Below are 24,603 nucleotides of genomic sequence, written 5' to 3'. Positions count from 1 at the left end.
AATGCAATCCCTATCAAATCACCAATGGAATTTTTTACAGAACTAGAACAAAAAATCTTAAAATTTGTATGGAGACACCAGAGACCACAACTATCCAAAGAAGTCTTGAGGGAAAAAAACGGAGCTGGAGGAATCAGACTCCCTGACTTCAGACTATACTAAAACGCTACAGTAAGCAAGACAATATGGTACTGGCAGAAAACAGAAATATAGATCAATGGAACAGGATAGAAGGCCCAGAGATAAACCCACATACCTATGGTCAACTAATCTATAAAAAAGGAGGCAAGGATATACAATGGAGAAAAGACAGTCTCTTCAATAAGTGGTGCTGGGAAAACTGGACAGCTACATGTAAAAGAATGAAATTACAACACTCCCTAACACCATAAAGAAAAATAAACTCAAAATGGATTAGAGACCTAAATGTAAGACCAGACACTATAACACTCTTAGAGGAAAACATAGGAAGAACACCCTTTGACATAAATCACAGCAAGATTTTTTTGATCCACCTCCTAGAGTAACAGAAATAAAAACAAAAATAAGCAAATGGGTCCTAATGAAACTTAAAAGCTTTGGCAAAGCAGAGGAAACTACAAAGAAGACGAAAAGACAACCCTCAGATGGGAAAAAATATTTGCAAACAAATCAATGGACAAAGGATTAATCTCCAAAATATATAAACAGCTCATGCAGCTCAATATTAAAAAAAAACAAACAACCCAATCCAAAAATGGGCAGAAGACCTAAATAGACATTTCTCCAAAGAAGACATACAGATGGCCAAGAAGCACATGAAAAGCTGCTCAATCACTAATTATTAGAGAAATGCAAATCAAAACTACAACGAGGCATCACCTCACACCAGTTAGAATGGGCATATCATTAGAAAATCTACAAACAACAAGTGCTGTTGAGGGTGTAGAGAAAAGGGAGCCCTCTTGTATTGTTGGTGGGAATGTAAATTGATACAGTCACTATGGAGAACAGTATGGAGGTTCCTTAAAGAACTAAAAATAGAAGTATATATGACCCAGCAATCCCACTACTGGGCATATACCCACAGAAAACCATAATTCAAAAAGACACATGCACCCCAATGTTCATTGCAGCACTATTTACAATAGCCAGGACATGGAATCAACGTAAATGTATAGGTAGACGAATGGATAAAGAAGATGTGGTACATATATACAATGGAATATTACTCAGCCATAAAAAGGAATGAAATTGGGTCATTTGTTGAGACATGGACGGATCTACAGACTGTCATACAGAGTGAAGTAAGTCAGAAAGAGAAAAACAAATTTCATATATTAATGCATATATGTGGAACCTAGAAAAATGGTACAGATGAACCCGTTTGCAGGGCAGAAGTTGAGACACAGATGTAGAGAACAAACGTATGGACACCAAGGGGGGGAAAGTGTGTGTGTGGGGGTGGTGGTGGGATGAATTGGGAGATTGGAATTGACATGTACACACTGATATGTATAAAATGGATAACTAATAAGAACCTGCTGTATAAGAAATAAATAAAAGAAAATTTAAAAAAAAGAGAATATGCCAAGTTAAAAGAGTTCTCTGAAATCTTCCCTCCTTCGTTCCATTAATTCGCCTGGTTTGGACTGTACGTGACGAAACACTTTGGGAATGTTTCTAAGCCACCCTACCTCATGTAGCACCACAACAACCTGCTCCTTTAAGGTGTGGTCTATAACCAAGGATGATCCTCTGGTTCAGAGAAGAAGAAAGAAATGCATCAAGTCCATTCTTAAAGGTAGCCTCTGCTGAGGATCAAGTGAGTGTGTCTTCATTTCAGCATAATTCATTTTAGTGAACTTACTACTAAATAGTAGAATCACATGGATGACTGATGACCAGTGTCCTTCACCACAAAGGGTTTGTCATCTAACTGGGGAGAAATTTTAAACCCAAAAGGCTATGACATCATGCAGCAGATGGAAGAATCTGAAGGGTGAGGGATAAGCAAAATGCTATGGGAGAGCTCGTATGGGGATAATCAATTTGACCTGGGAGAAGATGAAAGGTTTTGAGAAGTGGGAGGAGGTGTTTCAGGTAGGAAGCACTCCATTAACAAGGGACCAAGTGGAAGTTAGAAAGTGTAAGGCAGGCCATGGGAAAGTCTGGTCCGTGATCTCAGAAATTTCACATCAGTGAGGACATAAGGACAAGGTAAGGCTGGAAAGGTAGGTTGGGACCCGATCGTGGAAGACCTTGAAAGCCAGGCTGAGGAGACCCGACAGGATTCTGAGGCAATTCTGCGGCAAGCCACAAAGCTTTGAGGAGAGTGATATGATCAGAGCCCTGGTTTCTGAAAATATTCTGGCTGACCTCTGCAGGATGCACTGGGGGCTTGGAGGAGGTACAGAGAAAGACACGTCTGTCGGTAGGTGGTTGCAGCAGTCCAGGTGAGACTCCCAGGTGAGACTCCCAGGTGAGGGTGGGACGCAGAGCAGCAGCAGCTGGGTTGGAAGAAGAGGGCAAAGAGAGACTTACAGAGAAGAAGGATGGTGAGGGAGGGCTCCAGCCTGGGTACCCAAGTGTAGGTGATGATGCTGCAGCCTGGATACCGACAGCCAGGGGAGGGCTGCCCAGGAAGATGGAGGAGATAATGAGCTTGGCTTTCAGGCCAGTTGGACTTGAAGGGCAGACACTATATTCCTGTGGAGATGTCCAGCAAGCAATTAGAAAGAAAGGCTGCGTGCTCTACAGTTTCCAGATTATCTGTCACTTCTCTACCCTCTCTCTTCCTCCAAGAAAGGACCTCTCCTCTGTCATGACTGAAAGGTTACACATAGCACTGTGGATAAGAGCTCATGCTCTGGATCTGACCGAGCGAGAGTCCAATACTGACTCTGCCACTCGCTAGCTGTATGACCTTGGGTGAGTCATCTGATTTCTCTAAGCCTTGGTTTCTTCATCTATAAAACGGTGCTCACAAAAGTATATTCTGTATAATGTGGGGTTTTAAAATTTACTCATTTATTTTATTTTTTGGTTGCATTGGGTCTCCGTTGCTGTGCGTGGGCTTTCTCTAGTTGCAGTGAGCGGAGGCCACTCTTCGTTGCAGTGCATGGGCCTCTCATTGCAGTGGCCTCTCTTTGTTGTAGAGCATGGGCTCTAGGCGCACGGGCTTCAATAGTTGTGGCACGCGGGCTCAGTAGCTGCAGCACATGGGCCCAGTTGCTCCGTGGCATGTGGGATCCTCCTGGACCAGGGCTCGAACCCCCATCCCCTGCACTGGCAAGCAGATTCCTAACCACTGCACCATCAGGGAACTCCATAATGTGGTTTTGACAAACCAATGAATTAGTACCTGGCATATTGTAAATGTCTAAAAATGTCACCTGTTATTAAGCCAGATGACTCACTATTCCACAAACACATCCCAACTTTCCTACCTCTGATCATCTGCCCCTGTTGCTGTTCTCTGCTTACAATGTCCTCCTACCTGAGCCCGACCCATCCACTAAGAGATATCATTCCTCCTGTTCACCTTGCTCCCTACTCAAGATCTTGAAATCTTATTCATCCTTGACTCTAAGAGCTGGGGTTGGAATTTGGAATTAACAAGATTGGAAGAGTTTGCACACTCACTGTGATGATTAAACAAAGTCTTGGCTGGCTCACAAGGGGAAATGCAGACTTTATTCTATGACAGAAAATACTCTTATTCTGTGAGATTTTCCTAATACGTGTTATTTAGAAAAAAATTATTTATTTATTTATTTTAGCTGCGGCGGATCTTAGTTGTGGCACGAGGGATCTTCGTTGAGGCGTGAGGGATCTTTCGTTGTGGTGCATGGGCTCCTCTCTAGTTGTGGCGTGTGGGTTTTCTCTCTCTAGTGGTGTGCGGGCTCCAGAGCTCGTGGGCTCTGTAGTTTGCAGCACGCGGGCTCTCTAGTTGAGGCGCGTGAGCTCAGTGGTTGGGGTGCTTTGGCTTAATTGCCCCACGGCATGTGGGATCTTAGTTTCCCAATCAGGGATCAAACCCACGTTCCCTGCATTGGAAGGTGGATGCTTTACCACTGGACCACCAGGGAAGTCCCCTAATATATTTTAATAGAAGGATCATATAGCAAGCATCTTGCCAAACACAGCCTTTATCGAGTATAAAAAGGAGAAAAATGAAATCTTGGGAAGCCCAAACAAATTTGGTGCTGTCTAATGTTTGCTATCCTTTTATCTTTGTGAATAGCTGAGTACTTTTTCCTTGGCACTTCTGTTTTGGATTCCTCTTTGGCAGCATTTTCCCAGATAGAAAGTGCTACCAGTCAGTTCTTTCCTGTTACCTTCCACCCACGCTTTGTTTTGGCAAATGTAACCTGCCTGGGAGCTGCAGAAATGCTGCTCTGCACAGCTCTCATGCCAAATTGGAAGGGACATTGTTTTCTGTAAAATTAAGATAAGAGTTTAGAAGGGCCAATCTGCTTCAAAATATGATTTTAACAATTTTTTTAAGTTAACTGAAACAGTAGCTCAATGTCATTCTTTGGGTTTCTACTTATTACAGTATCTTTCTTTTGTTTTCAAACAGTTCCTATAGCAATATAATGAAAATAACCTTTAGTTTTTTTCCAGCTGCAAAGAGAGAACTATAAATTATTCCCTACCCTAGATTCCTTTCAGCACATACCAAAGCCAGAGCTTGCTCTGCTCCAATAAATCAAAGCTTCAAAAGGGCAAGGCAGCTAATCAGAGAACACAGCTTCCACTAACGAGACAATGAAATCCTGTGTCTGTCATCTTTGGAATTAATATGAGTTAAAGTGCCACTTTACACAAAGTTTCCAAACCAGGTCAGGAAAGAGTCAGGACATAGAATGGATTTGCAAACCTGGTCCTTATATTCGTGTAAGAAGATATAATTCAATCAAGATTGAATTTGCATCTGCATTTCATAGCCATGGGTTAATGTCTTCAATGCATTTTCAATAGAACCAAAGACTTAATCATTTTACTTTTGAAAAATATATTTCCAAAAGAGAAATATTTTTGAGCTGATAAGGCTAATGTTTCTAAGAGAAAGTGATATTGAAAATAAACCTTGAAGGATGTAGAAGTTTTTAACAGAGAGGCACAAACATTTTGTAAGAATGGATAGGCTCAAATCATAGGGTCCTGCCCTATTGATCTAAGTTTTCTAGTTTTCCAATATTATTGTCCCCAATAGAGTAATTAATGAAGGCAACAACTTATTGAATGCCTTCTCTGTACCAGGCAGCATGCTGAACACAGGGTTAGGGAGACCAATAAACACTGTGCCTGCCCTCAAGGAGCTTTTAGCCTTCAAAAAGTTCTAACATTTGTTTAGCTTTATTACACAAAATAAAACACAAGAATCATTATAAATTGATTCTGAAGTTCAGTTGGAAGCTCTACATGAAAGTTTTGCTTCATAGCAATTTTCTCTGAAAATAAAACTGAATGACCTAAGATACAAAGAAGATAGCTTTTCTTTTTCCTTTTAATTTTCATACTCTTCTAATTAAAAAAAAATTTTTAATGAATAAATGCATGTAACATTATATATGGTTAGGGTGTGCAATGTGTTACTTCAATACATTTATATTCTCATATTGCCAATGTAGTGATATTTATCACTTTACACAATTATAGTACAATATTATTGTCTATATTCATTATACTGTGCATTAGATCTCTATGGCTTATTTATTACTCATTATAAGTCTGTACCCTTAAACACCATCAGTATTATTACCCTAGCTCTCAGTCCCTAGTGACCACCATTTTACTCTGTTTTTTACAGGTTTAACTTTTTTATATTCCACATGTAAGTGATATCTTACAGTGCTTGTCTTTCTTGAAGACACCTTTTCTAGGACAGAATGTAATTGCAAAAATCAGCTGGATTCCATAAATTTTCACCATAACCATAGCCACAAATTTAGTAATTCTACATAACTGCTTGAAAATTAAAACACAAGAAAAGAATTGGTTAATGCTTAAGTTATAACACCTCTGTAAAGGTAGAATAGTCAAAAATATATAAATGTATTGGAGTCCCATCTTCATCCAAACAGTGGTGATATCTGGGTCCAAGAAACTTCCTGGGAGAAAACCATTTCAAAAGAAGAGAGAATTCTGCACGTGGGCTCGGTTCAAAAGTGGCATTTTAGTGTGTCATACTCAAAATTTGTCTTTAAGTCCAGCTATGGGATGGGGACTTCGAATTTTAAAAATTGATAAGCAATTTTTACTAAAAACAAACTATAGACACTGGGGTGCAGGGAAATACTGTTTTGGGATTTCTGTCACAAAGTGTAACACAAAATGAAGACACTCAACATTCTCCTACTTCTGCACCCTACACAGAGGGCCATTGGCTTATCCAAGCTTCAGAGACAACTGCACACTTTTGCTCCAATGGGGCCATCCAGGAATAAGAGACACCATGCTCACAGACAACAGCCCCACCATGGACACCTTAGCAGTGGAGATCACCAGCACCAAATGATGCTGGATAAAAGAAGAAGAAAATGGCAGATGCCACGGGGTAGGTGATGGCTGATAGATGATTTATATCATCACCACCCAGATATAGAAAATTTTGCAGGGAGCTGCAGGACTTTCAATAGCAGGTGAAGATAAGAACCAGAGAACTACAGTTTATTCTTGCTCGTCTGACCCCATCTGTCTACTTCCCTATGCTGAAGTTGACTACAGTAGTCTACATAAACATACGTTACTCAAATATTAGGTCCTAATTCATTTCAAGAATATGCTGAATTATTCTCTAAGAAGAAAAGTGATCACTTATCTGAAATTTAGTAACATATTCAACAACTTCTTTCCCATCTGTGGTATTTCTGGTTGAGTACTCATATTTTACACTGCTGTGACCCCAGAGCCTGATGCTTGAACATAAGGGAGGGAGAAAAATACACAAGAAAATTAAGAATATAAGGGAATAAGGCTTGTTCACCATGAAGACTCCACCTTGTTCTCCTGAGAACCAGTGGCACTGAACAACGAAAAAGAACTCTTGTTACTTTTGGAAATTATATAAAAGGTAAATTGAACTGGTCAGAAACTTCTGGGCTAGCTTCCTTTCCTCTCTTAAAGAGTTTTGCAAAAGCTTTTCTGCTCACAAAAGAATACTGAAAAAGAACTCATTGTAAAAGGTCTATGTGAAAGTGCTGAGAATGGGTTATCCTGCACCGTGGTAGGTCAGAGCTGACTGCAGATGGAAAAGTATGTGTCCTACTGTACTTTTAATGGCCTTCAAAAATAAGTAAGCACTGAACAGGAAAAGCACTGAGGAAGTTCTTCCATCCAGACTCTCTTTGACAGTTTTTTTTGGCATTGGAAAGCCTCTTCTTGGTTTGTAACAATAGAGCTTCCTTTTCTTCTCCATCTACTGGGTGCTCTGCTACCAGATTAAGTTTCCTAATGTACCACCTTCATCGTGTCATTCTCCTGCTTAAACTCTCAGAAAATAAACTTCATAGGCAATGGGAAGGAGGAGTGGCAAAGAATAGCTAACAGAATAATAGCTATAGCTAAAATGTGTGGTGCACGGTGTGCCAGGCACTCTTCTAAACACTATGAGTATGTTAACCACCCATGTAACACTCAAAAATCCCTATGACATAGATGCTAATTTTTTTTACCCCAATTTAAAGATGAGGTTACAGATGGCCAAAAGGCACATGAAAAGATGCTCAACATCACTAATTACTAGAGAAATGCAAATCAAAACTACAATGAGGTATCACCTCACACCAGTCAGAATGGCCATCAACAAAAAGTCTACAAACAATAAATTTTGGAGAGGATGTGAAGAAAAGGGACCCCTCCTACACTGTTGGGGGGAATGTAAATTGGTAGAGCCACTATGGAGAACAGTATGGAGGTTCCTTAAAAACCTAAAAGTAGAGCTACCATATGATCCAGCAATCCCACTCCTGGGCATATACCCAGAGAAAACCATAATTTGAAAAGATACATGCATCCCAATGTTCATTGCAGCACTATTTACAATAGCCAAGACATGGAAGCAACCTAAGTGTCCATTGACAGAGGAATGGGTAAAGAAGATGTGGTACAATGAGAAGCTCGTGCACCACAAGGAAGAGTAGCCCCCACTTGCTGCAACTAGAGAAAGCCCTGAGAGCAGCAATGAAGACCCAACACAGCCAAAAATAAATAAATTTATATTAAAAAAAAAGAAGAAGGTGTGGTACATATATACAATGGAATATTACTCAGCCATAAAAAAGAACAAAATAATGCTATTTGCAGCAATATAGATGGACCTAGAGATTGTCATACTGAGTGAAGTAAGTCAGACAGAGAAGGATAAATATCGTGTGATATTGCTTATATGTGGAATCTAAAAAAATAGTACAGAGGACTTCCGGGTAAGATGGCGGAAGAGTAAGACGCGGAGATCACCTTCCTCCTCACGGATACACCAGAAATACAGCTACACGTGGAACAACTCCTACAGAACACCTACTGAACGCTGGCAGAAGACCCCAGACCTCCCAAAAGGCAAGAAACTCCCCACATACCTGGGTAGGGCAAAGCGGAGAGATTCCCGCACAGAGGATCGGTGCCGAGCGGCACTCACCAGCCCGAGAGGCTTGTCTGCTCGCCCGCCGGGGCGGGCGGCGCTGGAAGCTGAGGCTCGGGCTTCGGTCAGAGAGCAGGGAGAGGACTGGGGCTGGCGGCGAGAACTCAGCCTGAAGGGGGCTAATGTGCCACAGCTAGCCGGGAGGGAGTCCGGGAAAACTCTGGAGCTGCCGAAGAGGCAAGAGACTTGTTCTTCCCTCTTGGTTTCCTGCTGCGCGAGGAGAGGGGATTAAGAGCGCTGCTTAAAGGGGCTCCACAGACGGGCGCGAGTCGCGACTGAAAGCGCGGAGCCCAGTGACGGGCGTGGGACGCTGGGGCTGCTGCTGCCGCCGCCAAGAAGCCCGTGTGCGAGCGCAGGTCACTGTCCACACCGCCCTTCCGGGAGCCTGAGCAGCCCGCCACTGCCGGGGTCCCGGGATCCAGGGGCGGCTTCCCTGGGAGAACGCACGGCGCGCCTCGGGCTGGTGCAACGTCACGCCGACCTCTGCCGCTGCAGGCTCGCCCCGCACTCCGTGCCCCTCCCTCCCGCCCGGCCTGAGTGAGCCAGAGTTCCCGAAGAGGCTGCTCCTTTAACCCTTTCCTGTCTGAGCGAAGAACAGACGCCCTCCGGCGACCTACACGCAGAGGCGGGGCCAAATCCAAAGCTGAGACCCGGGAGCTGTGAGAACAAAGAAGAGAAAGGGAAACCTCTCCCAGCAGCCTCAGAAGCAGCGGATTAAAGCTCCACAATCAACTTGATGTACCCTGCATCTGTGGAATACATGAATAGACAACAAATCATCCCAAATTGAGGAGCCAGGAGTCAGTACAGTGCCTCTGAGGTGGGAGAGCCAACTTCAGGACACTGGTCCACAAGAGACCTCCCAGCTCCACATAATATCAAACGGCGAAAATCTTCCAGAGATCTCCATCTCAACACCAGCACCCAGCTTCACTCAACGACCAGCAAGCTACAGTGCTGGACACCCTATGCCAAACAACTAGCAAGACAGGAACACAACGCCACCCATTAGCAGAGAGGTGGCCTAAAATCATAAAAAGTCTGCAGACACCCCAAAACACACCACCAGACGTGGACCTGCCCACCAGAAAGACAAGATCCAGCCTCATCCACCAGAACACAGGCACTAGTCCCCTCGACCAGGAAACCTACACAACCCACTAAACCAACCTTAGCCACTGGGGACAGACACCAAAAACAACAGGAACTACGAACCTGCAGCCGGCAAAAAGGAGACCCCAAACACAGTAACATAAGCAAAATGAGAAGACAGAAAAACACACAGCAGGAGAAGGAGCAAGATAAAAACCCACCAGACCTAACAAATGAAGAGGTAATAGGCAGTCTATCTGAAAAAGAATTCAGAATAATGATAGTAAAGATGATCCAAAATCTTGGAAATAGAATAGACAAAATGCAAGAAACAGTTAACAAGGACCTAGTAGAACTAAAGATGAATCAAGCATCGATTAAAAACACAATAAATGAAATGAAAAATACTCTAGATGGGATCAATAGCAGAATAACTGAGGCAGAAGAACGGATAAGTGAGGTGGAAGATAAAATAGTGGAAATAACTAATGCAGAGCAAAATAAAGAGAAAAGAATGAAAAGAACAGAGGACAATATCAGAGACCTCTGGGACAACATTAAACGCACCAACATTCGAATTATAGGGGTTCCAGAAGAAGAAGAGAAAAAGAAAGGGACTGAGAAAATATTTGAAGAGATTATAGTTGAAAACTTCCCTAATATGGGAAAGGAAATAGTTAATCAAGTCCAAGAAGCACAGAGAGTCCCATACAGAATAAATCCAAGGAGAAATACGCCAAGACACATATTAATCAAACTGTCAAAAATTAAACACAAAGAAATCATATTAAAAGCAGCAAGGCAAAAACAACAAATAACACACAAGGGAATCCCCATCAGGATAACAGCTGATCTCTCAGCAGAAACTCTACAAGCCAGAAGGGAGTGGCAGGACATAATTAAAGTGATGAAGGAGAGAAACCTGCAACCAAGATTACTCTACCCAGCAAGGATCTCATTCAGATTTGATGGAGAAATTAAAACGTTTACAGACAAGCAAAAGCTGAGAGAGTTCAGCACCACCAAACCAGCTTTACAACAAATGCTAAAGGAACTTCTCTAGGCAAGAAACACAACAGAAGGAAAAGACCTACAATAACGAACCCAAAACAATTAAGAAAATGGGAATAGGAACATACATATCGATAATTACCTTAAATGTAAATGGACTAAACGCTCCCACCAAAAGACACAGATTGGCTGAATGGATACAAAAACAAGACCCATATATATGCTGTCTACAAGAGACCCACTTCAGACCCAGAGACACATACAGACTGAAAGTAAGGGGATGGAAAAAGATATTCCATGCAAATGGAAACCAAAAGAAAGCTGGAGTAGCAATTCTCATATCAGACAAAATAGACTTTAAAATAAAGACTACTAGAAGAGACAAAGAAGGACACTACATAATGATCAAGGGATCGATCCAAGAAGAAGATATAACAATTGTAAATATTTATGCACCCAACATAGGAGCACCTCAATACATAAGGCAAACACTAACAGCCATAAAAGGAGAAATCGACAGTAACACAATCATAGTAGGGGACTTTAACACCCCACTTTCACCAATGGACAGATCATCCAAAATGAAAATAAATAAGGAAACACAAGCTTTAAATGATACATTAAACAAGATGGACTTAATTGATATTTATAGGACATTCCATCCAAAAACAACAGAATACACATTTTTCTCAAGTGCTCATGGAACATTCTCCAGGATAGATCATATCTTGGGTCACAAATCAAGCCTTGGTAAATTTAAGAAAATTGAAATTGTATCAAGTATCTTTTCCGACCACAATGCTATGAGACTAGATATCAATTACAGGAAAAGAGCTATAAAAAATACAAACACATGGAGGCTAAACAATACATTACTTAATAACGAAGTGATCACTGAAGAAATCAAAGAGGAAATAAAAAAATACCTAGAAACAAATGACAATGGAGACACGACGACCCAAAACCTATGGGATGCAGCAAAAGCAGTTCTAAGAGGGAAGTTTATAGCAATACAATCCCACCTTAAGAAACAGGAAATATCTCGACTAAACAACCTAACCTTGCACCTAAAGCAATTAGAGAAAGAAGAACAAAAACATCCCAAAGTTAGCAGAAGGAAAGAAATCATAAAAATCAGATCAGAAATAAATGAAAAAGAAATGAAGGAAACAATAGCAAAGATCAATAAAACTAAAAGCTGGTTCTTTGAGAAGATAAACAAAATTGATAAACCATTAGCCAGACTCATCAAGAAAAAAAGGGAGAAGACTCAAATCAATAGAATTAGAAATGAAAAAGGAGAAGTAACAACTGACACTGCAGAAATAAAAAAATAGTACAAATGAACTTATTTACAAAACAGAAATACAGACAGATGCAGAAAACAATCTCATGGTTACCAGGGGGGAAAGGGAAGGGAGGGATAAATTGGGAGATTGGGATTGACATACACACACTACTATACCTAAAACAGATAACTAATAAGGACCTACTGTATAGCACAGGGAACTCCACTCAATACTCTGTAATGACCTATATGGGAAAAGAATCTAAAAAAGAGTGGATATATGTATATGTATAACTGATTCACTTTGCTGTACAGCAGAAAAGTAACACAACATTGTAAATCAACTATAGTCTAATAAAAATTTAAAACAAAACAAAACAAAAAATAAAGATGAGGTTAGTAACTTGCTCAAGATTATAGAGGTGACATTTCAACCCAAGCAGTCTGACTCTAGCGCCTTTCATTCTTAACCACTGCAGCTAAATCCCAGAGCTCAAAAGGCCCCCAGGGGCACAAAAGAAAAATGTGTCTCTTGTTCATGTTGTGCTCAATCCGGAGAAGTCAGAAGGAAGATTCTATGGTTTCATGATGGCATTCAGTGACTTCCACCATCTAACAAGAACTCTTTTTCTATCTTTTTTTTTTTTTTTTTTTTGCGGTACGTGGGCCCCTCACTGTTGTGGCCTCTCCCGTTGCGGAGCACAGGCTCCAGACGCGCAGGCTCAGCGGCCATGGCTCACGGGCCCAGCCAGTCCGCGGCATGTGGGATCTTCCCGGACCGGGGCACGAACCCATGTCCCCTGCATTGGCAGGTGGACTCTCAACCACTGCGCCAACAGGGAAGCCCGAACACTTTTTCTATCTTATTCACTCTTCCATCTCAACTCCTCCAAACTAGCTAAATGTTCTTAATATCCTGAAATGCTCTTCTTCCTCAGTGTCTCCATCTTCCTGTCTTTACAAATTTAATGATTATTTAAGGTCCACATCAAGTCCTGCCTCATCCAAACAAGGACATCTTCTCCAGCCATATTCTTTGGGTGGGACCTCTCTGAACTCCTACAGTCGTTGCGGTCCACACTAGTGGTTTGCTCTCATCACTCATTTGTGATGAAATAAAGCAGAGGCACAAATAAATACAAGTATCGAAACAGGCTTTTCTAAAATTGCCTTGAACAATTATCAAAGGGTTGGAAAGATACATAGGAAATGTGTTTTATTGATCGAGTCTCTTTGTTTCCTCTAGTGGTTTCTAACACATATATTTCCAATTTGCTCATGATTTCTTTAAAAAAATTTAAAAATATATTTCAACTTATTTTTCTCTTAATTTCAACCATAAAACAGCATCTTCTGCTGTGCTAGATGAGAAAGAACCTTGGCCACTTTTTCTTTTCTTCTTGACATCCCTTCTCAGGTTTAATTGAATTAAAATGCAGAATTTTAGTTCAATCCCTTTGTTACTTTAGGTACCTTATTTCAAGAATTCTTTCTTAACATTTGCACTAAACTTTGTAATCATATGAACAATTGAGAGAATTTATAGTGCCCTTTGTCGAGTTTATTATTCAGAATATTTGTGGGGGTGGTATACTCTCTGAGTCCAATATGTACTATTAGGGAATGATGACTAATTTTGATACTGTCACCATTCTATGAAGACAAAGTTTCAAGAGAAGAGGCCACACCAGTTTCCAATCCTTAAGCCTTTTTTTTTTTAAACTGGAGTATCATTGCTTTACAATGTGATGTTAGCTTCTGCTGTACAACGAAGTGAAGCAGCCATATGTACACATATATCCCCTCCCTCTTGGACCTCCCTTCCTCCCATTCCCCCCCCATCCCACCCATCTAGGTCATCACAGAGCACCAAGCTGACCCTTAAGTCTTGATTCTGCAAGGGAGGATAGGAGTAACCAAGGCAGGTGCTTCTGGTTCATTTTCCTAGAAATGGTGTTGCTTAAGGACGGATGGGGAAGGGGGTGGGAAATGTAAAGAGAGATACAGGTCAGAGATCTGTTTCCTGTTTCCAAGCACTGGTTTCCTAAGACTCAATGAAGACACAGAGATTCCATTATTTTATGGGCACTTACAAAATGCTTTGCTTCTATAACTCCTTTCCCAGCTTAAGTCTGCAGAAAGCCTGCCAATGGCCTCCTCGAGCCTGGAAGGGTTCTGGGAAAAGGGTAACAAGTCCCATTTTTCTTGAGTTTAGGAAAGGTTCAGCCAGAAACTCCAAACAGGCAATTTACTGATGCAATCGTTTTGAATTAGGTTACCTACTTGTTCCCGATTTAGGTCTTTTGGTAGATGTACCGAAATTTGCAACGAACATACTGATGGAGTGTGTATAAACAAATTTTGGCCATAAAAATTCTTCTCATTTTTTTGCCTCCAAAACAAATAATAAAATAGGAGGAAAAAGTTTTAATCCATGAGATGTTAAGAGGTCAAATAAAAATATTAAAGGAAGGCTGTGGAAGGTCACAGATAGGTCTACTACAAGGCAGAAAGGGGACACAAATCCTGCACTCTGCTAATTGTACCTTGTAGCCCAAGGACCCTAGAATAATTGTGGGCCCCTGAAAATGGGTTTCTTAATTTATCTATAACAGGATTGAGAATGAATTAGTTTTGTCTATTCCTCAATGAAAATGGACTCATGTTTTTAAAAGAATATTAGGATAGGTTGGATGCTTTTTAAAATGTTTTGACCAAATGTTTCCCTTGTCATTTTTCTTAAAACTAGAGAATTTACCTCTTAAAAGAATTTATTTCCATGTAAGTCCCCCCAACTTTTTCTCCCAGATTAAGGAATGATGAGCTCGATTCAATAGATAAAAGCTGGAAGCATCTCAAGAGGCAAACAAAGAGAAATCGTTATTATTAAGTCACACTGAATGCCACTGAGTATAAAGATTATTTAAGAATGTGTAGAACGCTTAGCTAAGCAGTCAGTGGGAAGCACCCCTCTGATGTGTAAGATAAATGTTAATGCTTTTCTAACTACAGAATAAGATGTACCTGTCATCCCCACATCCTGAATTACAATGAAACATGAGTCCTAATTAATCTTTGTTATATGCTAAGAACAAAAACAAATGTTACAGGTCAACAACTAGGCTGGCTTTTTCTATGCAAAACCATTTAACCTTGTCAGCACTTTTTACTACACGGGCTAATGATGGGTTTAATTACCAAAGTGGTTACTACAAAGCCCATTACATCTGAGTTCTGGTCAGCTTTCCTGTAATCAATGAAATCAAACAAGCTTTGCTAACACTGGTGTATCTTGTTTAGTCAAGGTACTTTCGGCAAAATGATGTAAGTTTGTGGTTTCTACTCCATCTGTTGGCATTTCATAATGTGTCTCCACAGTCACTTTTCATGGAGTTGAAATATCTTGTACACTTCAGGCTCAAGTTGGACCTCCCTTCACTCTCCCTTTACCCAGTTTTTTCTTATTGTATTTATTATTTTTAGAAATTATACTATTGTATAACACAGCATTTACAATAACATATAGTACTTTTTTGGTCAGCTCCCCCATGAAAATGCAAGCTCTGTGAGGGTAGGGACTTTGTTTTATTGATTCTATCTGTTGTACCCATAACTGTGCCTGGCACGTAGAAGGCATTCGATAAATACATGTTAAATGAAGAAACCTCAGAGATTGGTTTGCCAAAATGCGTGGCCAGTAGAAATGTTCGACAGGATCCATGTACTGTAATTATACTAGGTGATAATAGGTTCACGAAACCACTTATTTAAGTGATTTGTGATTTAACAGATAACTGCTTTGTCAACTTAAAGAAAAAGCACACAACATAAGGGTTGTGAGTTTAAGTTTTACTCAGGGTCTTATTGAGGACTATAGCCCAGGAGAGAGCCAATCAATTAGCTCTGAGAAAACTGCTCCAAGGAAGTAGGGGAGTGGCCCATTTACATATGCCTTTTGGTGAGGTCATACATGCAGTCTAGCACACACCTCGGTAAAAGATTACTGTTAATCGCAAAGAACAGATGTGTCAAGTTCATGATTTTAGTGCCTTCCTATGTATGGAAAGATGCAACACTCAGGGTTCATAAAATTCCTCCTGAGATATGCATCTAACTACCTAAGGAGCCTGCTTGTTTGAGCACAGAGTGCCTCCTCTGGTTTTCCATCCCGAATTCCTCTCAGGGCGCACTGCTGGTCAGTCACTGCAGTGTGTTCTCACGTAACCCTAGCAGGATGAGGGGTGAGAAATGCTCATTGATCTTATTTGTTCACAACTTCCTTAAGTGATTTAAGTTTTTAGATATAAAAAAAATGGACTGGAAATTGATATTTTACTATGCTTCTGGCCCTTGGGAACCTCTTACTGTTCAAAATCCTCAGTACTGTTATCTAGGAATGCTATGGAATAGATTCTGGAATTGTATTGACAAGACACAGGAGGCTAGCATGGAATGATTTTCAAGGACAACATTAAGGTTGTACAGCCTGTTTCCATTCTCTCTAGCCCTCCTAATGTGGTTTACTAAATTCACACACACACACACACACACACACACACACACACACAGAAGCAATGTTCTCTGTCCAAAGAGGAAGTCGCATAGAAAGCCTCCCATTTCCCTTCTTTTCCCACCCCCTGTGGCCCCAAAGAAATAAACTCTCCCAGGTTTAGACATCTTATTCTCAGACCTACCCAGTGACTTGATGTTCACATTCAGCTCACTCTGGGCACTAGCTGAGCTGTTCTGGCCCTCCCCTCCTAGCCCTGGGAGAACCAGTGGAGACCAACTGAGCTTGAGAACTTCACCATGACAAGATTTCAGGTGGCATGACAGATGCAGCTTCACCCCTGGTAACTAAAGTGTGTGGACAGAAATCTGCCATGCGTTTGTGTGTGTGTGTGTGTGTGTGTCCCCTTCTTTGGCTCCCACCCCTCCTTCAGGGTCCCTCACAGCCACTCCACCTTGCACTGCCCCCCTCTGCCAACAGAAAGGAGGGGGGTGGGCTCACCTCTCATTGGCTTGGTTCCCATTCAGGCCCCAGACAGAGGTGAAGGGGAGTCACTATACTTGACGTGACCTGATTTTACTTAGACAAGGTTAGTGAATCAGAATACCTCTCTAGTTGGGTTTTGTTGAGGGGTAGAGTTAGCTTTTGAATCATGAGCACCTTTACCACCTAAACTAAACAAACATTAGTATGGTACGGGTTTCTTTTCCAGAGGGAGAAAAACTATCTCAGAAGGAAATTCTCTTTTAGGCACAGGTTGAACCCTGCTTCATCTAATTTATTCCCATCTCCAACAATTAGATCAAAACAAACTGAACTCTTAAGAAATAGTCACACAATGGTATTCATCAGCAGTGTCCATTTGCGAAAACAAGATTATACTAAAGCCAGGCCCCGTGCCAGAAAAAGACTCAGGTTTTGTTAATGACTGTGTCGTTGTCGATACACCACTCTAGGCGACCACCAAATGTTGTTCTCAGGACACGTTCTTAATAGCAGTGGTTCTCAACTGCGGTCAGTTTCGGCCACCAGGGCAATGTCTGCAGACATTTTTGGTTGTCACAACTTGGGGAGCGAGCAACTGGCATCTGGTGGATAGAGGCCAGGGATGCTGCTCAACATTCTTCAACATACTGAAGGGTACCAGAATATGTCACCCCAAAATATGCCACTTTGGCATAAGGATTATTTTGAGCTAAAGACCACTGAGAACGAGCAGAGGCAAGAAAAGCTTTTTAACCTCCCCTTAACTGCCTAAAAATGAAGTCTAAATTTCCCCATTTGTAAAGGAAATTTACATTTGTAAAGGAAATTCCCATCTGTAAAGATGTCTCTGTACCAGGAAAAGATCTACACCTGGAGACAACTCTTATTATCGGAGAAACTATTACCAACAAAACAAGACAACCCTTATTTACCGCATATTTCCTCCCCTCCCCTTCCTAGAACCTGCCTCCCCCTGCCCAGAAGCCGCAAACTCTGTTTTCTTTGTTTATTCTAAGATGGTATATAAATTTCGATCATCTGGCCACTTCCTAAAGTCTCATGTCTTTGTGAAACTTCTCTGCAGACGTATGTAATTAAGCTGGTTTTATTTTTCTGTCATTAATCTCTCTTTTGTCAGCTTGATTTGCAAGCCCCAGCCACTGAACCTAGAAGGGTTTAGGAAGAAAGGTTTTTCCTCCCCACAGCACAGGACAGTCTCCAAAACAAAGCCTTGTCGGCCCCAAATGTAAATAGTGCCGAGGTTGAAAACCCTGTTCTATACTGACAGACAGAAATCTAAAGCACCAAAAGTCAGCAAGGTGTTTGGGAGTTTAGTAGCTTCACTGATGTCAAACCAACTCTCCTTTATGGCTGTGAGTCTTGGACATACTACTCAGAACTATAATGTTTCAAACTGTGCTTAATAAAATGACACTGTAGGATCAGACAGAGGGGTTTTCTTCCTATGTCCGTTCAGCAGCCACAGAATTAGGAGCATTACACCACTGCTCTGCTGGGAGGACCTGTGTTTCGGTTAAAACTACACGGAAGAAGAAATCATGAAAGGTTCACTAAATCACAACGCCAGTGACCCCTATGTTAAGGGTGTTAGGAAATTAGGGGACAGAAAACTTTTTGAGTAAAGAGGTATTGGGTGGTCTGTAGGGTAGGATTAATGCCAATATGAAATAAAGGAGCACCCTCCTGGGTACAATTCCTTTCCATGTCCCCCATTTCTTGTTTGTAGGAAATAGGCTTCATTCAGCCTCCTAGACCTTCCCTGAGTTCCAAAGGGCAGATTCAAACAGTTGCTAATCCAAGAAGAGATGGAATGCAGAAACTAAGGATGAGTCAAGAAACAATAGTGCAGGGGCTTCCCTGGTGGCGCAGTGGTTGAGAGTCCGCCTGCCGATGCAGGGGACACGGGTTCGTGCCCCGGTCCAGGAAGATCCCACATGCCGCGGAGCGGCTGGGCCCGTGAGCCATGGCCGCTGAGCCTGCGCGTCCGGAGCCTGTGCTCCGCAACGGGAGAGGCCACAACAGTGAGAGGCCCACGTACCGCAAAAAAAAAAAAAAAAATAGTGCAGTGATTAAATCAGGGTCCTGGTTCCTTCTCAAGGGATATACATAACAATATCTTCTGCAGGAACTAAGACCCCCCCTTCCAAGTGGAGGATGGTAACTTCAGATTGAGCACAAGATTCTTGGAGCACCGCCCTGTTACCGCACCAACAGCCAATCGGAAGAAAGTCTGCACACTCTAGAAGAAAATGAAGACCCTGACCCCCTCCCCAAATGATTCTCCCTTTAAAAACTTTCGTGGTTGAGCAGAATCTTTGGAGTTTGTTTTTGGCCACAAGTCCGCCATCTCCCCAGGTTGCTGGCCTCCTGAATAAAGCAGCCTTTCCGTTCCAACCAACACTCGTCTCTGGAGTACTGGCTTTCAAGCGGCGAGCAGCCGAACCTGAGTTTGGTAACAAACAGGCTTGATGAGAAGCAGATATAGCTGCAAATCCAGAGACTGTCCTCCCTTGAGGAGTGGGCAGGGAGGATCTGCTTGGCTCCAGCCCCAGAGCTGCTCCTACTGTGTGATTACCAACAAGTCTGAAACCTTCTCTGTTAAATGAGGAGCGGGGCCTATGCCTTGAAGCCTTGGTTTTTCAATGATTTCAAGTTAACTCTTCTCTTAGAGACTATATGCAGGCAAGTAAACTCAAAACTGCAATGCCCTGTTCTCATTCTGTAGCTGGGTTCCTGTCTCTGCCTTGAAGGACCCCCTCCAGCTCTGTCATTCTCATTCAGTGGTTTCCACGCCACCTGCTCTGGCGCCCAAGGGCTCAGACAACTCTGTAACAGGATGCCAGTGAGGTATATCTATTGATCTGAAGCAGTATTTGGTAAAGGAAATAAAGAACAAAAGGAACACATACACGTTTGCATAAATGGGAAACCCTTTAATTTGATAATCATGCATTCAACAAACATTTATTTACTGAGCATCTCCTCTGAATAAGGTATACAAAATTCCATATTTTCTTTTAAAAAAGTGTTTTTATACGAGCCTGCGAAGTTCTCTGAAAGTTGATGTCCTAAGATTTGCAGCAGCTAACATTCAATTCCACCAATGAAGCCCCTTGCTGCATTCCGCACAGGACAGATGGGTCTCCACCAGCTCTCTCTCTCCAGGTGGTGCTGACACAGCACATATTTGAATACTCTTCTCGGTGGGAAATAGAGACATAAATTCTATACTTATCTCTCAACCTGCTACTATGACTTTCTTCACAGCCTTGGTTTTTCAATGATTTCAAGTTAACTCTTCTCTTAGAGACTATATGCAGGCAAGTAAACTCAAAACTGCAATGCCCTGTTCTCATTCTGTAGCTGGGTTCCTGTCTCTGTAATTGTTGCCCACTGGGCCGACGGCTGGCTGCCGGTGCACCCCGTGCTGTGGAGAGGAATGTGTCGGCTCCCGCAGTTACATCTTCAAAAAGGCCACCTGGAAAAGGAAGAAAAACCCACAGTGCTTTCCTTATATTATGTGATGAAATGGCTGAGTACACATCAAACCTGAATCAGGTAAGTCTGCTCGGTAAGGATGCTCACAGGTCTGCAAAGAAAAATGACTCTTAGTCGGGCCAGACATTGCCATTTCACAGCAGGAGCAAATTAGTCCTTTTTTAATGAACCATACAGTAGTGAAAATAATTCACATGCATTTTAAAGGGAAAAAAAAAGTTTAAATTGACACTAAAGTTGTATTGCCGTGAAGTAATCCAGTTCTCTTTCCCATTGGTTCAAACGGCTGCTTTGGATCTTCCATGAGCATTATTCCAAATCCCGAAGACTCCTGGGCAATTCCAGTTTCTCATTACCATTGGTAATTATACCAGTCTCTCTTCGGGTCATGCCAATGCTTTTAATTGCATCATATTTATTGGGCTTGCCAGCAGCAATTTATCTTAAAACTCGGTTGTTTTAAAACATTTTAATTCATATAGGCTTAGGTACAAAATATTTTCAGACTATTTAATAAGGTCCAGATGAAATGCATCGAATTTCTCAAGGGTTTTAGCTAAAGGAGAAACAAACGTAATAAAGTCAATCATAAACACTTAGAAAATTCTAGCTCAGGGATCAGGGGTGATAATAAATTGGGAAGGTACCAGCATCAGGAAGAGAGTGGAATGGAGGTTAGAGATAAAGATGGAGAAACACGGGGCAGTTAGAAGGCTCGTCCCAGGCCTTTTTTGGGGGGAAAGAGCGAGCAACAGAAGCAAAACATTCTACTCTTGGACATTTGGTACTTAAGTCCCCAAACGCAGTTGAAGGAGGTACGTATTTAATGATCCCTGTTAAGGGGATAGGAAAAGTGAAGAGTCGTGCAGGGCAAAAGCCATCTGCTTTATGTTGAGTAATTCAGAAGGATGTTACCCTTCATACGGTGCTGGTGAGAAAGGCCCCTGCTGAGTTTCCGTATCAACTTCCCGCTGAGTTTTGACATCAAGTTCTGCAGTGAGAACAGAGTTGAAGGAGCAGGCGAAGAAGAGAGGTTAAGATTCCTAAACAAATATAAACCTGGAATGCGGAGGGGACAAGATGGGAGAGCAGAAGGATGTGAGCTCACCGCTTCCTATGGACAATTGATGCGAACCTCAAGGGCTTACTGTGAAGAGTCAATGAGATAATGCTTATGAAAATACTTGGGTTTCCCTCCCTGGCCTCTCAGATGATAGACGTTAGGAGCCCATGAATATTCTGATGAGAAGGGGCTGTTGAAGACAGGCCAGCTGGGCCCTTTAGGGAATGATCATAGAATCCCAGAGAAGGGACTTAGGGGGTCACTGAGTCTGACTTCTGGTTCACGGCGGTTAGTATCCCTGTGGGGACATTCTGCTTCTTCACGAACAGTTTACAGGGGGATTCCCAAGATGCCAATACCACTGCTGATACTCAGAGACACAGAGACGATGGATAAAATCCAGTTATCTCTTTTTTAATTCTGAAAACTGCTGTGTCATGGAGTATTCCAACCAGGAACTACTTAGAATAACTGATGATGATAAATGTCCTCATAAACATGGTTAAGAACTTTGGCTCTGGAACCATACAGACCAGTGGGTCTCTACTTGGGACAATTTCACCCACCAGGGGTCATTTGGTCGTGTCTGGAGATTTTTTTTTTTGTCACAGCATGTGGGATCTTAGTTCCCAGACCAGGGATCGAACCCAAGCCCCCTGAAGTGGAAGCACGGAGTCCCAACCACTGGACCGCCAGGGGAGTCCCTGGAGATATTTTTGGTTGGCACAGCTTGGGGGGATGCTAATGGCATCTAGTGGGTAGAGAGGTAGGGATGCTGCTAAACATCCAATTATGTGCAGGACAGCTCCCCATAAGAAAGAACTATCAGCCTCAAAGTGTTAACGCTGCCAGTGCTGAAAAATGCTGACATTTAGAATTAGATCTCTCTGTGACCTTCGACAAGCTTGTTAACCTCTCCCAGCCTTTCCTTGTCTGCAAAATGGGAATTATAACAGGACCTACCTGAATCCTGTAAAACACTTTCCTATTTTAACTCTTTTCATCCTCAGCACAGTCTGGTGATTTAGGTAAAGCAGGCATTTGAAACTTTGTTTTACAAATGAAGAAACAGAAGCTCAGAAAAACTAAGTGACTTGGCTCAGGATACAAAGCTAGTAAGTGGCAATGATGGGTTTAGGAAGAAATTTTGATTTCTAATCCATGCTTTTGCCCCTGGTAAGTTTACAGATAGATGATCGAGATAAAACTGCACAGGTTGGGGGACTTTTAACCCTCATTATTGTCTCAAATATGAAAGATTTATTTACTTTTGCATGCCTGTGAATATGGACACAAGATGGAGAAAACTACATGAGGCCGAGCTCATTAAAACAAATAATGCAAAATGGAGTCCCCATCAAAAAAGAAAAAAAATTTAATTTGACCTAATATGTCTTTTTTCTTTTCATTGTTCTTTTTTATAGTGCCGCCTGCCAAGGACACTATGTGTTTTGCAGGACTTAATAACAAGAAACTGCAATCATCCTTGGGAACAGGTACTGTACAATGCATTTTAGCTTCTTTTTATTTAAAACACTGTGAGTTAACATATTTCAAATGTTGATTTTGTGTTCCCTAGCTTTTATCCATGACAGGAAAAATTGCTTTCCCTAACTGCCATTTATTTTAAGACAGGATAATTTTATTTTGTTCTACTACACTGAGAAAAATCTCTGTATTTCATCTTTTTAGTTTTATTCCCCAAAGTAAAAAGTTTTAAAGCTTTGCAGAGTCTATGAGTACAGCTACAGCTTCAGGCTCTGTTGTTACATTCCTGGAATATATAGTTACAAAAGTATAAATAATTATTAGAAACTAGGGAAGACAGGACTCTTTGGAGTTGGCTGTAACATTTGACTCTCCCTGTTCTCTCTCTCCTCCTGAATTTGGACACTTGGGAAGGGAAAAGGGGAGAGAGAGTGAAAATGTCTAAAAATAATGTCACTGCTTTGAGTCACCATCTAAAAACAATCTTCTTAAACTACCATAAACAGGGCCAGGCTGCTGTAATAGCTGACCAAATGTTCAGTTTATAATGCTTCTGTACAATTGCGTAAATATGTTAAACACTTTTGAATGTTCTTGTTATCTTAGTTAACAAAATTATACTATGAAATTCTATTTCTCAACATAGAGCTGCAATTTCAATCAATAAAGAGACATGCTGTCAAGGCAGACTGCACAAGATAAAATTAACATTAAAAAAATCCTACATAAATGCTTTGAGGTGCACTAAACAAGACAGATAAAACTATAAAATACTGGAAACTGTGAGTTTCATAATAATTGTGAGCTTTAGAAAAGTCTCTTTAGAATAAGTAGCAAAGCCGTACACAAATGTACCTTTTAAAGGGTGCTGTAGACTTAAAAAAATAAATATTTAAAACTGTTCCTTAAATATATATTTTTGTCTAGGTACGGCTCCTGTTCAAAGTTATGTCTGGAATAAATGTTATGGCATGGAAAAAAGTTTATACTTTATATTACAAAGTCCAGTTTCTAGGCTCAAACTTCATTTACAAAATAAAATATACAATATAAATGTAAATATAAAAATAATAAAAGAAAATGACCTTTTCAGGCATATTATTTATTTCGAGTCTTAAATCACAACGGGGTACAAACCATTTACTAACTCACTAATTCAGCATCAATCAGGCCTGTGCTCATGACACCTGGGCTCCACTCTTTGTGCTGAATGAATAGTATAAGATTGTCCTCTCTCTGGGCTGGCAGGCTGTCTTCATTCATCCGATTCATTCGATGATTAAGTACCATCTATGTGTCTGTGACTGTCCAGTCACAGACCACAGTGAGAACGCATTCCCTCGTGGCACTAACATGCGAGTGGGGGAGAAAGTCAAGTCATGAGATGATTCTAATAGGTTGGAATAAGTCTAAGACGGACGCCTAATGCCTGCTGGCAGAAAAAGGCTCATTCTTTTTTTTTTTTTTTTTGCGATACGCGGGCCTCTCACTGCTGTGGCCTCTCCCCTTGCGGAGCACAG

General features: G+C 41.4%; 1 protein-coding gene across 2 annotated transcripts in view; it reads right to left on the bottom strand.

Moving 5' to 3' along the window:
• Positions 1-14,553: 14,553 nt before the first annotated feature.
• The window catches only part of UBE3D (ubiquitin protein ligase E3D), a gene marked incomplete at both ends in the record, with an annotated part of 157,610 nt that continues 147,560 nt past the window's right edge, over positions 14,554-24,603 (bottom strand). Inside the window, one exon of one of the 2 annotated variants that reach the window (XM_079716121.1) lies at positions 14,554-14,580. In XM_079716121.1, the coding sequence (XP_079572247.1) occupies positions 14,554-14,580 (27 nt within the window). Of the gene's footprint in view, positions 14,581-20,438; positions 20,513-24,603 lie in introns of those variants that run through there. The other variant, XM_079716119.1, reaches the window with a different exon arrangement.

This window comes from Hyperoodon ampullatus (assembly GCF_949752795.1).
Source record: "Hyperoodon ampullatus genome assembly, chromosome: 12".
Classification (NCBI taxonomy): Eukaryota; Metazoa; Chordata; class Mammalia; order Artiodactyla; family Ziphiidae; genus Hyperoodon; species Hyperoodon ampullatus.
This window is presented reverse-complemented; position numbering and strand designations above follow the sequence as displayed.